The 12,536-nt window shown below is 42.1% G+C and overlaps 1 protein-coding gene across 1 annotated transcript in view; it reads left to right on the forward strand.

Moving 5' to 3' along the window:
- The window catches only part of SPTBN5 (spectrin beta, non-erythrocytic 5), a 191,191-nt gene that overhangs the window by 56,936 nt on the left and 121,719 nt on the right, over positions 1-12,536 (forward strand). The window contains exons 17-21 of the mRNA XM_075843505.1: positions 260-547; positions 1,785-2,019; positions 5,802-5,941; positions 6,626-6,725; positions 7,159-7,329. Of these exons, the coding sequence (XP_075699620.1) occupies positions 260-547; positions 1,785-2,019; positions 5,802-5,941; positions 6,626-6,725; positions 7,159-7,329 (934 nt within the window). The remainder of the gene's footprint in view (positions 1-259; positions 548-1,784; positions 2,020-5,801; positions 5,942-6,625; positions 6,726-7,158; positions 7,330-12,536) is intronic.

Raw genomic sequence — 12,536 nt, forward strand, 5'->3', positions numbered from 1 at the left:
GCTACCAGGTAAACCTGCAGCTACAGCTTGGCAGTAGAGAACAGCAGGCATTGTTTGTCATTGTAGGAAAAATTTGTGTTAGTTCCTGTGCACAGTTTCTCTCCCTCTTCTTGCAGCAGGACCTGGTAAAATTTGTATTTGTATTGATTTTATTTATGTCTTGAGTGAGTAGAAGTATACCTTTATGAAAGGAATGATGGATAAAAAGAACGTGTGTTTTTATCATTTTCTTATTTGTTTGTATGTTTTTTTTTGTCAGAATGAGACACACAAATCCACAAGAGAGTTTAGCCATCAGGAAACAGATTGAACAAATGGAGGAGCTTCTTAGACAACTGAAGAAGGAAGCTCAGGTGAAAAAGGACAAACTCCAAAAGGCCAAAGATCAAAAGATTTTCCTACAGGACAGTCACAGACAGATGCTCTGGGTGCAGGACATAAAGGAAAAGCTAACAAGTGAGGAGATGGGCAGTGATGTAGCATCTGCAGAACAGCTTCTCAGGGACCACCAGTACCTTCTTAAAGAGATTGAGGGTCAGAGAGACAGGTGAGAAACCAGGTGATGTTAACTAGTTGCTGTACAAATGTTTTTTAACTTCGCCTTCGATTTTATGGCTGTTCTATTGAAAGGTAGTAAAATTATTAAAGGGGTTGTCCCAGAATCGACAATTATCACCTATCCGCAGGATAATTGGTAATTGTCTAATCGCTGGAGGCCCCACTACTGGAACACCCACCGATCACAAGAACTGCAACCCCGGAAGGATAAGCCATCCTAAGGCTAGGCAATCAATGTTTAACTCCAGGGAAATCTATTTAACGATTATTCATTCATTTTTTAGACACCTTATTGGGATAGATTTGGACTCACGGGTGTCATCTTTTCTGATTTAAATACTTTTACTTTTCCTTTTCTTCTTTATCCAGCCCAGAACGCCATAACGACTTTTAGCCATGACTCGATGGTGCCCCTAAAAACAATAGTGCCAGATAGATAGTGACTCAATAATGGTGCCCACACAGTAACAGTTCCCCCTTTCAGGCTCCACAGAGTAACAGTGCTCCTCTTCGTGCCCCATACAGTAAGTGCCCACTTTGTGCACCGCACAAAACAATAATACCCCCGTTTGTTTCTTCCCACAGAACAATAATGCTCCTTTTGTGTTCCAACATACAGAATTAATGCCTCCTTTTATAATTCCCCAAAGTAAGCCATGAAAAAATAATAATGATATTCACATAACTCCCATGAGAAGCAAGCAGCTAGGGCATCAGCAGCCCATCGCAGACGAGCCAATGCAGGGACGTGATTGTGCCACCTGTGTCAGGCTGCCAACGTCTTGTGACCTCAGCGGCCCAGTGCAAGCGACACAATGCCGTCATTGCTTTGCACTGCCTGCCCCGGCTCAGATGCCTGCAGCCCTCTAAAGAGAATAGCACAGCAGGGACCCCATCGCTCCCTGCTCCGCCGTAGTTTTCATCTGTATCTGCTAGGGTCCAGGGCAGAAGCACTGCTTGCCCTATGGTTAAAGCGGACCTGTCCTGAACTGACCTGTCCTATAGCCTTTGTTTTCAAAGCTGAACACTATGAAAGAAGGAGATAAGTGCTGTATTGCCTTGTTAATAGTTTCATAATATATTGGTCTTCATGCCAAAATATACATCTGTTGCAGTGTACTTGCCTACAACAAAACAAAATGTAAGAAATTATTCTAATTTATTATTTTTTCTTGACATCTAGGACTAATATGTTGCATTGCACTAATATATATTTTCTTGTACAGGATCATTGAACTACAGCAAATGGGTAAAACTGTATTACAGTTTAACAATAGCCCTGAAGTGCGAGATTCCTTAGTGAGCCTCAGCCAAGGGTATAATGAACTAAGCGATTTGTGGGTAGAAAGAAGACAGAGACTTGAACAAAACTTGGAGCTGCAGCAATTTTTGCGAGAAGCTGACGGCATCAATGCAGCCCTCTCCAGCCATGAAGCTTTTCTGAGGGTGAATGATCTTGGGGTAAGCCCGCTTGAGAATCCTGTTTGCTTATTCGTGCTCAAAATCATTGGCTGATACTAAACTACAGATTCCATTGCTAACAAAAATGCATACACTACACCTATGCAGAGGGATATCTTAAAGGTTTTGGGCCCTAAAGCAAAGTCTGCTACAGGGCCCCCAACTGAGATGGGTCATTACAGAAACAATTGCTTAATGCAAAAATAACAATACAGGAGGTGGAAAAGGTAGTAAATCACTCAGCGAAGAAGAAAACACCAGGCAAATTCGTTTTTTAAGGTTCTCCGGGAAGAGCTTTCTGAAATCTTAACAACTCTAATTAACCATATGATTGACACAGGAAAGTATTTGCGATCAGGAGAACAGGCCTTCATAAAGGTAATACTTAAAAAGTGGAAAGATTAATTGCTGCCGGGTTCATATCGCTCGATATCCTTAATAAATTATAAAGTACCTGTCAAAAATCCTGACACATATGTTGAGCACCAAAATGCCCAACCTAATTAATTCAGATCAAGCTGGCTTTGTCAGAGACAGGCAGAGACAAAAGCATATGAGAAGGATACTGGCTTTGCTGTACTGAGATAAAATAAATCATTATGATCGTAGGAATAGGACGATAGTAACAGTAGATGCAGAAAAAGCCTTCGATAATGTGTCATGGCTGTGACTTTTTAAGGTTTTATATAATATGAGATTTGATGGTAATATAATAAGTCTTTAAGGCGATGTACCAACCCTCAAGTACAAGTGTGCACGTCAAATGTGGTATCTGACCAATTTAAGGCTGTAGAATGGGACAAGGCAGGGGTGTACCCTGATGCCCCTTCTGTTCAACCTTGCAATAGAACCACTGGCCAGATACATTGCGAAGACAGAGGATGTAAAGGAACGAAAATAGGAAATGTAACAATGAAAATGAACTGGTTTTCCGACCGAAATTGTCCTATAACTAGATTATAACGAAGAGTCCCTAAGTATGGCCAAGGATATCCTTCATGAATTTGGATTCTTCTCAGGATTTAGGGTGAATAGTAAAAGATGTGGGGTTTTATTTTTATTTTTTTGATGCATTAAATAAGGAGGAAACGCAAAAGATCCTGGACTTAGGTCTGACTGTAACTATAGAGAAATTTCTCTGTTTGGATCAACTAAACTACGGGAAAATTATAAACAAGATAGAATGGGAATTGTCCAATTGGAGGGACCTTCCTCTCTCGATCTCTGGAAGAAGTTATCTATTTAAAATGAGAAATCTACCCAAACTATTATATCTGCTAAGATCACAACCGTTTCTAATCCTATCAGAGGATATTAGAGTAATTGATCATTTTTTTTACGAGGTTTCTATGGATAGGGGGAAGGCCAAGCATCTCTATGGCAAAACATCAGAGATCGAGACAGGAGGGTGGTCTGGCCATACTAGATGTTACATGCTATAATCTGGCTTGTTTAGCAAGGTATTTAAAGTATTGGCTAGGAGAGCAGAAGTTTTTTTTCAATTTGGATCTCGATAGAGACATGGCTATGCCCTACACCCTGAGAGGAGTCCTACATGCAAAGGATGGAGAGGTTTGGAAAGTGAATAAATTAATTCTTTATGAGGATACTAGGAAGGCATAGGCAAATATAAGAACATATTACAGCTATTTCTGTATGTGTCCAGGTCCATATACATAGGAGCACATCCCAGCTTGAATTCCATCATTGACCTTTGAACCCTTTAATACTTGGAAGGTTAGGGATTTGATAAAAATCGCCCAGTTATATGAAGCTTAGAATGGGTCAATGATTGAATTCAAGGAGCTTAAGAATTCATTTGGCAAACTGGATAAACAGCTGTTCCCATATATACAGATGAGACATTGCCTTACATCTATGACCAAGGGTGGTGCATTAGCGTGGTCTTTGAGAGTCACTTTGGAAGAAAAAAGTTATCAATAACTCAGAGATAAAAAATGCTTACTTGATCTGAAACATAGTGGAAAATTAGAAGGTCACATAGATAAGTAGAAGAGGGATCTCGAATTGTATCTCCCCAAAGCTAGGACAAGGGGAAAGATTACTGAACGGCTTAAAACTTATAAATTCGGTATGCTACTCAAAAAAGTGGAGAGAAATTCAATTTATGTTGCTTAACTGAGTTTACTGCACATTTAATCTCTTGCTAAAAAGATATCTGAGAAAGTATACGCAGTAATGCCCTAAATGTAAGCAGAGTAAGGCGGACATTATGCGCTGCTTTTGGTTATATAATAGTATAAGTGCTTTTTTGGGAAAAGTGAGAGAATTGGTGAAAAGGATAGAGCAAAAAAAGACATTGATATGGACCCATGGCTCTATCTCTTTCTTTACGAACATGTGAAGACGAGTTATATACCGCTAGTGGCCCATGTGATTTTTAAGGTTGATAAGAAAAATATCTTGAAATATTGGATTTCAGCTCTTCCTCCCTCTATTGAAGGGGTTAAGGAGGATCTGAAAAGTATTTTGAAAATGGGGGAAAAAAAGGACTTTTTAATCTACGAATCAAAACGTTTCATGAGATTTTACAGTATATGCGGGAAATTCTTGGAAGTTTTATATACAAATGAAGAAAAAGAGTACTTGATGGATCCATTTAATTAATATATTGTCCTATTATGAGAGTGCGGGATAAAAGACTCTAAACATTGTGGTAAAAATACTTTCATAAAGTCTTTTAGAAGTTAAAAATGTACTATATTAGGAAGGATACTCCAGTTCTCAAGCCCATTCACATGTCCAAATCTAAGAGGGTGTGAAGAAGGGTCTTAGAGGGGTAGCGGGGTTATACCGTGTTTCCCCGATAGTAAGACACCCCCGATTGTAAGACGTATCGGGGGTTTCAGGGGGGTCGGCTAATATAAGCCGTACCCCGAAAGTAAGACATATGTCTTACTTTCGGGGAAACACGGGGGTATTGCCGCCTCCTGCCCACTTCCGCGCCGCCCCCCTCTCCATACGTCTCCATCAGCGGCAGGAGCACGGCTGTTATACACAGCCTGGCTCCTGCTGCAACTGCCGGAATCGAAGCGCGCGCCGATTCCGGCAGTTTAACCCATTAAATGCCGCTGTCAATAGTGACAGCGGCATTTAATGTGTTTGACAGAGGGGGGAGCTCCCTCTGTCACCCGATCGGCGCCCCCGCAAACAAATCGCGGGTCGCCGTCGGGTTTCCATGACAGCCGGGGGTCTAACAAAGACCCCCAGGTCTGCCTTCAGCATCTGCCTGTTAGGCGATGCCGGAGGCATGACCTAATAGGTTGCCTGTCAGTTTTACACTGACAGGCAATAATGCTTCGGTATACTAAGTATACCAAAGCATTATATATGCGATCGGCACATCGCATAGTGAAGTCCCCTGGTGGGACTAAAAAAAAAAATGTAAAACAGTTAAACAAAGTTTGTGAAAAAAAAAAAAAAAAAAATTCGACAATTTTTTTACAATATAAGACATACCCCGAAAGTAAGACATAGTCGGGCTTTTGGGGATAAAAAGAAAGTAAGACACTGTCTTACTTTCGGGGAAACACGGTAGTATGACTAAGTATGGATTTCTGTTTACAAAATGGAATTGCATTTTGATCTATGGATACGCAGCAGATCTTCGGTCTATTACATATTTTATGCTTTTGTATATTGTGATATAAAATAAAAAAATAATGAACAAATAATTATAAGATTGTTTTTTTTGTTATTTTGTAACTAATGATATTTTATTGCCATCTCATTTACACAGTATTTTTTGTACTACATTTCAGGATCAACTGGATACAGTCCAGAGCCTTTTGAACAGACATAAGCAGTTTGAGAAAGTTTTGGCGGCTCTCAATAATCGTGTGATCAGTCTTCGAACTAATGGAGAGTCCCTACTGGCAAAGGATCACTTTGCTAGTGCCCAGTAAGTATGTTCTCTTAAACAGTGTTCAGTTTTCTCCTGAATGTTATTATTACAGTCTATAAATGATTTAAGGGAGGCAATAACTGGACCTGCCATGGTTCGAATGAACTAAACTTCAATCACCATAGAACTCCATAAGGTCTTCTAAGGTCAGTTAAAGGGGATGTTCGGTTTTTATTTTTTTAATTTATTTATAGCATAGGAAATCATACAGTTTTCTTATAGACATCATAAAAAAACGTTAAATTTGGTATTGCCGTAATCGTATTGACTCGCGGAATAAAGTCAAGTAGTTTTTGACGTATGGTAAACATCATAACAAAAATACAAAACAACCAATGGATGAATCACAGTTTTTTTTTCAATTGCACCCCACAAAGAATTTCTTTTAGTATTCAAGTCAATTGAATGGTACTTTAAATGATGACATTAAAAACTGCAACTTTTCCCCCAAAAAAACAAGACCTCATATGGCTTTGGCAGCAAAATGAAATTAAAAAAAATTATGGTTTAAATGTGAGGAGGAAAAATCTAAAACGAAAAATGTCTGCGGCGCCAAAAGGGTTAAACAACTTGCCAGAAGATGAGCGCTCAACCATTTGCAGCTGTAATTTGTTATGTTTTATAGGTAATTGAACTTCTTTAGTTTTATGAGAAAAATAAATATCTTTCTTGTCTGGGCAGGATAAAGCAGAGGGTATCTGACATTCAGAAGAGATATGATAACTTGGACCACAAAAGTGAAGAAAGACAAAAACGTCTATTGGATTCATTAAGACTCCAGGTAATAGAGTACTTTGATTTTTTTTCTAATAGCTTAAATTACTACTCTAAATATATTGAGTCATGTACTCGTATCATCCAAAGCTAAATAAATGTTTAAAGGGGTTGTCCAACGAAAAAAAAAGGACTATGTTTGGCCAGATCGCCCTGGAAATGAATGGAAAATGCAGCAGGCAGAAAGCCGTGTATAGCCCTGTCCTTTCCTGCATTACGTAGACAAATCATTAATTTGAGTAGGCATTTTTCAATGCTTGATTTCCCCTATGGTGGCACTGCAGGGAAACTGCCAAGTTTTCCACAGATTACAGATGATCGCTGACAAGTAGAGGTATTCCACTGTGTACAATCCCTTTTAAATATTTCTTAAATGTAATTAATTACTTTACCTAACCCAATTTCCGTCACTCTGTACCCTGTTTGTCCCTTGTTTAAAGGAATTTAATCGAGATGCCACAGAGCTGTTGGTGTGGATGGAGGAGAAGTATAAAATTGCCCTAGATGAGTCGTACAGGGACCCGACTAATATCTTGCGTAAATTAAAGTGGCACGAAGCAGCTGAACGTGAGATGGAGGCCAACCAAGTGCGCTTTGAAGACTTAGTAAAGGTTTGTGCTTAAAAGATTTTCTCAGCCTTTATAACATGCTTAGGAAAATTAAGATGCTTATTCCCATAAGGCCGGATTCACACGAGTGTGTTCAGTCCGGGATATACGGTCCGCAGGTCGGCCGTGTTTCCCGGACCGAACACAGTGCAGGGAGCCGGGCTCCTAGCATCATCGTTATCTATGACGCTAGGAGTCCCTGCCTGTCCGTGGAAGTACTGTCCCGTACTGAAAACCTGATTACAGTACGTGACAGTTTTCCCGCAGCGAGGCAGCGACTCCTAGCGTCATAGATAACGATGACGATAAGAGCCCAGCTCCCTGCAGTGTGCTCAGTCCGGGAAATACTGCCGACATACGGACCGTATATCCCGGACTGAACACACTCGTGTGAATCCGGCCTAATAGATATTTTGTAGCATATGTGCATATCCAGCCTCTGGGACCTGCACCTCTGCAAAATAGGGATCCTAGCCAATGAATAAATGGAGAGGTAGAGAGTCTCTCTATTACTTAATGCTGAGGTTCCATAAACACACGAGCGTGCTTGCACCCCCGTTCTTGAGATCGGTGCAGGTCCCAGAGGTAGGACTTATACCTATCAAACATTTGTGGCATATCCTGTGAATGTAAATAACACTTTTAATTATAACAATTCCATGTATGTGTTAGATAGTTGCATCAAGTCTACTTCTGATCGCAAAACTACAGGACAAGCCTTGCCCCCTGTTTATTGACATCAATTGCTTCCCGCTACAATCGTAGATATACATCCTAAAAACCAATGCCATGTGCAGCTCGGGCGTGAATCGTAACTTCAATGGCAGATTGAGCTTTATACTGTTCTGCCATTAAAGAGAGATGGCTGACATTGTGACTGATCAGCGATTATTTACAAAAAGCAATGAACACCGCACGAAGTGAGAGAAGTGTTCAGCACTAGGACCTGAATGCAGAAAATATCCTTTCTTCATTAAGGCTGTTGCTAATGAAATGACAATGACGTCAGGGGCCCTCTAATTGTAGATACACTCCAGTAAGTCTCCTTGTAAAATCCGCACTTAATGGTGCGTTTTTTAATGTATTTTTAGATACTTTTTTTACATTTTCATGCAGAAAAAGGTGCAGTTTTATGCTGCAGATTTTGTTACATATTTTTTTTTTATATAAACATGTCCGATACATTTCTGAGGCGGAAAAGTAAGATAAATTTACCTTCAGCGCGTATTTTAAAATCTGCATCATGTCAATTTATAGTAGACTTTATTGAGCCATAAGCCAATCAGAATGTAAGTGGCACAGCTCCCACCCGAGTGCTTCTGCCGCTTCGTTTTAGCAATCGGTGGGGGTCTCAGTTCTCGGACCCCCACCGATCAAAACTTCTGACATGATACTATGACATGTCAAAAGTGTTTTTTTACGTTTTAAAGTCTTCAACTATCGTTGCCAGTTATCCACAGTCTTCACTTGTGCTGCTGTGCTTAATGATGTGCGTGAACGTACGGGGTTGTTGTTTTTTTGTTCTTTTTTTTTTTTAAACCCTCATGTGAATTTTGTTTGTCCTGTTAGATTGATTTAGAGACAAATCTGTTGAAGATAATGGAGTGAAGTCTTTTCATATCTTACTATGTAATTATATGAATCTGTATTCTAATGAAAGACACTTTACTCACCAGCTTAAGCACTTTTGAGTCAGATACTCCACAGTTTTCTTTTGTAAATACACTCCTCAACATTGAAATTGCAACACCAAAAAGGACGAGCCGTAAAGTTATGCAAATCGAGGAAGTAGCAGGTGTCGCCAAGATCTGCAAATGATCAAATTTTAAAGAACCACGCTCTAATCTGTGGCATGTGGGAGGCATAAAAGCCAGATTGAAAGCAACATTTTTTTAGCCACATGAAACTTCAAAAATCTGATCAAGTGGTGTGGGATGATTGTGCAATGCCTCCTGTTCATCGACCTGGCAGTTATCAACACTTGCCGCAAACTGAGAGGGACAGAAACCTTGAACAGAAAGACCTTGGTTTATCACCCCGGCAGATCGCCATGAGCCTAGGCCGAGATGCCAGCACTGTTCAACGTTGTGTGTCCCAGATGTTGGAAGAACAACAAACAGGAATGACAGCAAGAGGTGCGTAGTGGTGAACCTCTGCACGGACATCTCATCTCATTCTGTACTGCAAGTGAAATTGGATGTCACATCCAAAGCCTAGGGCACACTGGTGTCGATAGAAACCATCAGAAGGCGTTTGCACGACATTGGGCTACAGGCCAGACGTCCAGCTACAGGTGTTCCTTTGACCACACGCTACCGCTCTCAAAGGCTATCATGATGCACAGCAAGACGACAATGGAGGCTGGAATGAAGGTCTATCCTCTTCAGTGACGAGTCCCGCTTTTGTCTCGGATGCAATGATAGCCAGAGATTGGTCTGGAGACCATGTGGGCAATGCCATGAAGAGGCCTTCACAAGGGAACATCACACCGGTCCTACTACTGGTATTATAGTGTGAGGTGGCATAACGTACGGTAGACAGACACCTCTTGTCTTCATTTCAGGTACACTAACAGCTCGGCGTTACATTGATTTGGTCGTGGAACCAGGGGTACAGGCATTTCTCCAAAGTGTCCCAGAAGCCGTTCTTCAACAGGACAAGGCCAGACCGCAAGTTGCTTGTACTACTGTGAGCAGCCTGCGTGGCCTAAACCTGCTACTAAGGCCTGCAGCGTCTCCGGACTTGTCTCCCATCGAGCACATCTAGGATGTCATTGGTCGGAGAGCTACCAGCAGCCAATCTTGATGATTTGCATGCCCAAGTGCATTCAGCATGGCATAACATTCTGCAGACCAACATTAACCCCTTCGCGCTCAGGTCAGTAATAGTACGTCCTGCTAAGTAGAACGTTTGCGCTCAGGTCAGTACTATTACTGACCTGAGTAAACACGGCGCCATCTTTCCCCGGCGCGTGTCTGAGCTGTGATACCTGCTGTTTCCGACAGCAGGCTATCACAGCTTAGTGTGCAGGGACCGATCGCGGTGGTCCCCGCCGATTAACCCCTTAGAAGCCGCGTTCAATAGCGATCGCGGCTTCTTAGGGGTTAAGCTGCCATCGCCGGCCTGCTACACGATAGCGGGCCGTGATGGCTACTATGGCAACCAGAATCCTAACAATGGACTCTGGCTACGCCATCGACGGAAGCCTAGTGGGTCCCGACAAAATCAGGACCCACTATGCTTGCTGTCAGCGAACAGCTGACAGCTCTAATACACTGCACTACGCATGTAGTGCAGTGTATTAGAATAGCGATCAGAGCCTCCTGCTCTCATGTCCCCTAGTGGGACAAAGTAAAAAAAGTGTGAAAAAGTAAAAAAAAGTTGTGTAAAAATAAGAAAATAAAAGATTTAAAAGTAATAAAAGTAAAAGTCCCCCTTTTTCCCTTATCAGTTCTTTATTATTAATAAAAATATATAAATAAACAAATAAACTATACATAATTGGTATCGCCGCGTCCGTAACGTCCTGAACTACAAAACGATGTCGTTATTTATCCCGCGCGGTGAACGCCGTAAGAGAAAATAATAATAAACCGTACCACAATCACAATTGTTTGGTCACTTCACCTCCCAAAAAATGGAATAAAAAGAGATCAAAAAGTCGCATGTACCGAAAAATGGTACTGATCGAAACTACAGTTCGTTACGCAAAAAATAAGTCCTCGCACGGCTTTCCTGATGGAAAAATAAAACAGTTATGGCTCTTAGAATAAGGCAACACAAAAAATAAATTATATTTTACAAAATGTATTTTATTGTGCAAACGCCATAAGACATAAAAAAAAACTATAAACATCTGGTATCGCCGTAATCGTATCGCCCCGCAGAATAAAGTGAATATGTCATTTATAGCGCACGGTGAACGCTGTAAAAAAAATTGAATAAAAAACAATAGTAAAATTGCTGTTTTTTTAGTCACCACGCCACCTAAAAATAGAATAAAAACTGATCAAAAAGCCGCATGCACCCCAAGAAAACTACAATGGATTCCTCAAGGGGTCTAGTTTCCAAAAAGGGGTCACTTTTGGGGGGTTTCCACTGTTTTAGCACCACAAGACCTCTTCAAACCGGACATGGTGCCTAATAAATTAAATTAATTCAATGTCACCTGTAATAGTGGGGGGGGGGGTAGGGAAACGGACAAGTGAGCCCTAATCTACCCGCCACTCTGTCCCTGCCTACTTGCAACGACCCGCCCTAGGCGACGGGGTACAACTGGGCGGCGGTCCCTGCGCTCAGTAAGTGCATGACAAACACGACAAACAAACAAGGGAATACAAGCAAGGGAAATGGGCAGTTGCTCGCGGAAACACCGTGAGCAACAGAGTAGTGAACGAGCCGAGTCAAGCCAGGAGAGTGCGAGGTACAAAGCGAAAAGCAGAAGAGTAGTCGGTAAGCCGTGGTCTGTATGGAGCAGGATCAAAAATAGCAGGAGCTGTAGCTGGGCCAGGAAACCTCAAGGAAAGAAATTCACAAGCACAGATGGACAGGAAGAGCAGGCTTAAATAGACCGAGGGCGGGAGCTAGCTGAGTCTGGCCAGGTTGCGATAGGCTCTCCCACTCCTAAGCCTGCCAGCCTGAGTGGAGGAAGCTGGTGTCTGTCTCAGGGATGTACACTCAGGTGTTGACTGATTAATTCTGGGAGTTAACCCCGAAGCAGTGCCTGGCAGATCCTTTACAGTACCCCCCCTTTTATGAGGGGCCACCGGACCCTTTCTAAGTGGACCTGGCTTACTGGGGAAACGCAGGTGGAACCTCCTGACCAATACCCCAGCGTGAACATCCCGGGCGGGTACCCAAGTCCTCTCCTCGGGCCCGTATCCTCTCCAATGGACCAGGTACTGGAGGGAGCCTTGGACCATCTTGCTGTCCACGATCCTGGCCACCTCAAATTCCACCCCCTCAGGGGTGAGGACGGGAACAGGAGGTTTCCTCGAGGGGGCCAAGGACGGGGAGCAGCGTTTCAGGAGGGAGGCATGAAACACGTTGTGTATACGAAAAGACGGGGGTAACTCCAGCCGGAAAGAGACAGGACTGAGGACCTCAATGACCTTATACGGCCCAATAAACCGGGGAGCAAACTTTTTGGACGGAACCTTGAGACGCAAGTTCCTGGATGACAACCACACCAGATCCCCGACCACAAACAG

Source organism: Rhinoderma darwinii, chromosome 12 (assembly GCF_050947455.1).
Source record: "Rhinoderma darwinii isolate aRhiDar2 chromosome 12, aRhiDar2.hap1, whole genome shotgun sequence".
Taxonomy (NCBI): domain Eukaryota; kingdom Metazoa; phylum Chordata; class Amphibia; order Anura; family Rhinodermatidae; genus Rhinoderma; species Rhinoderma darwinii.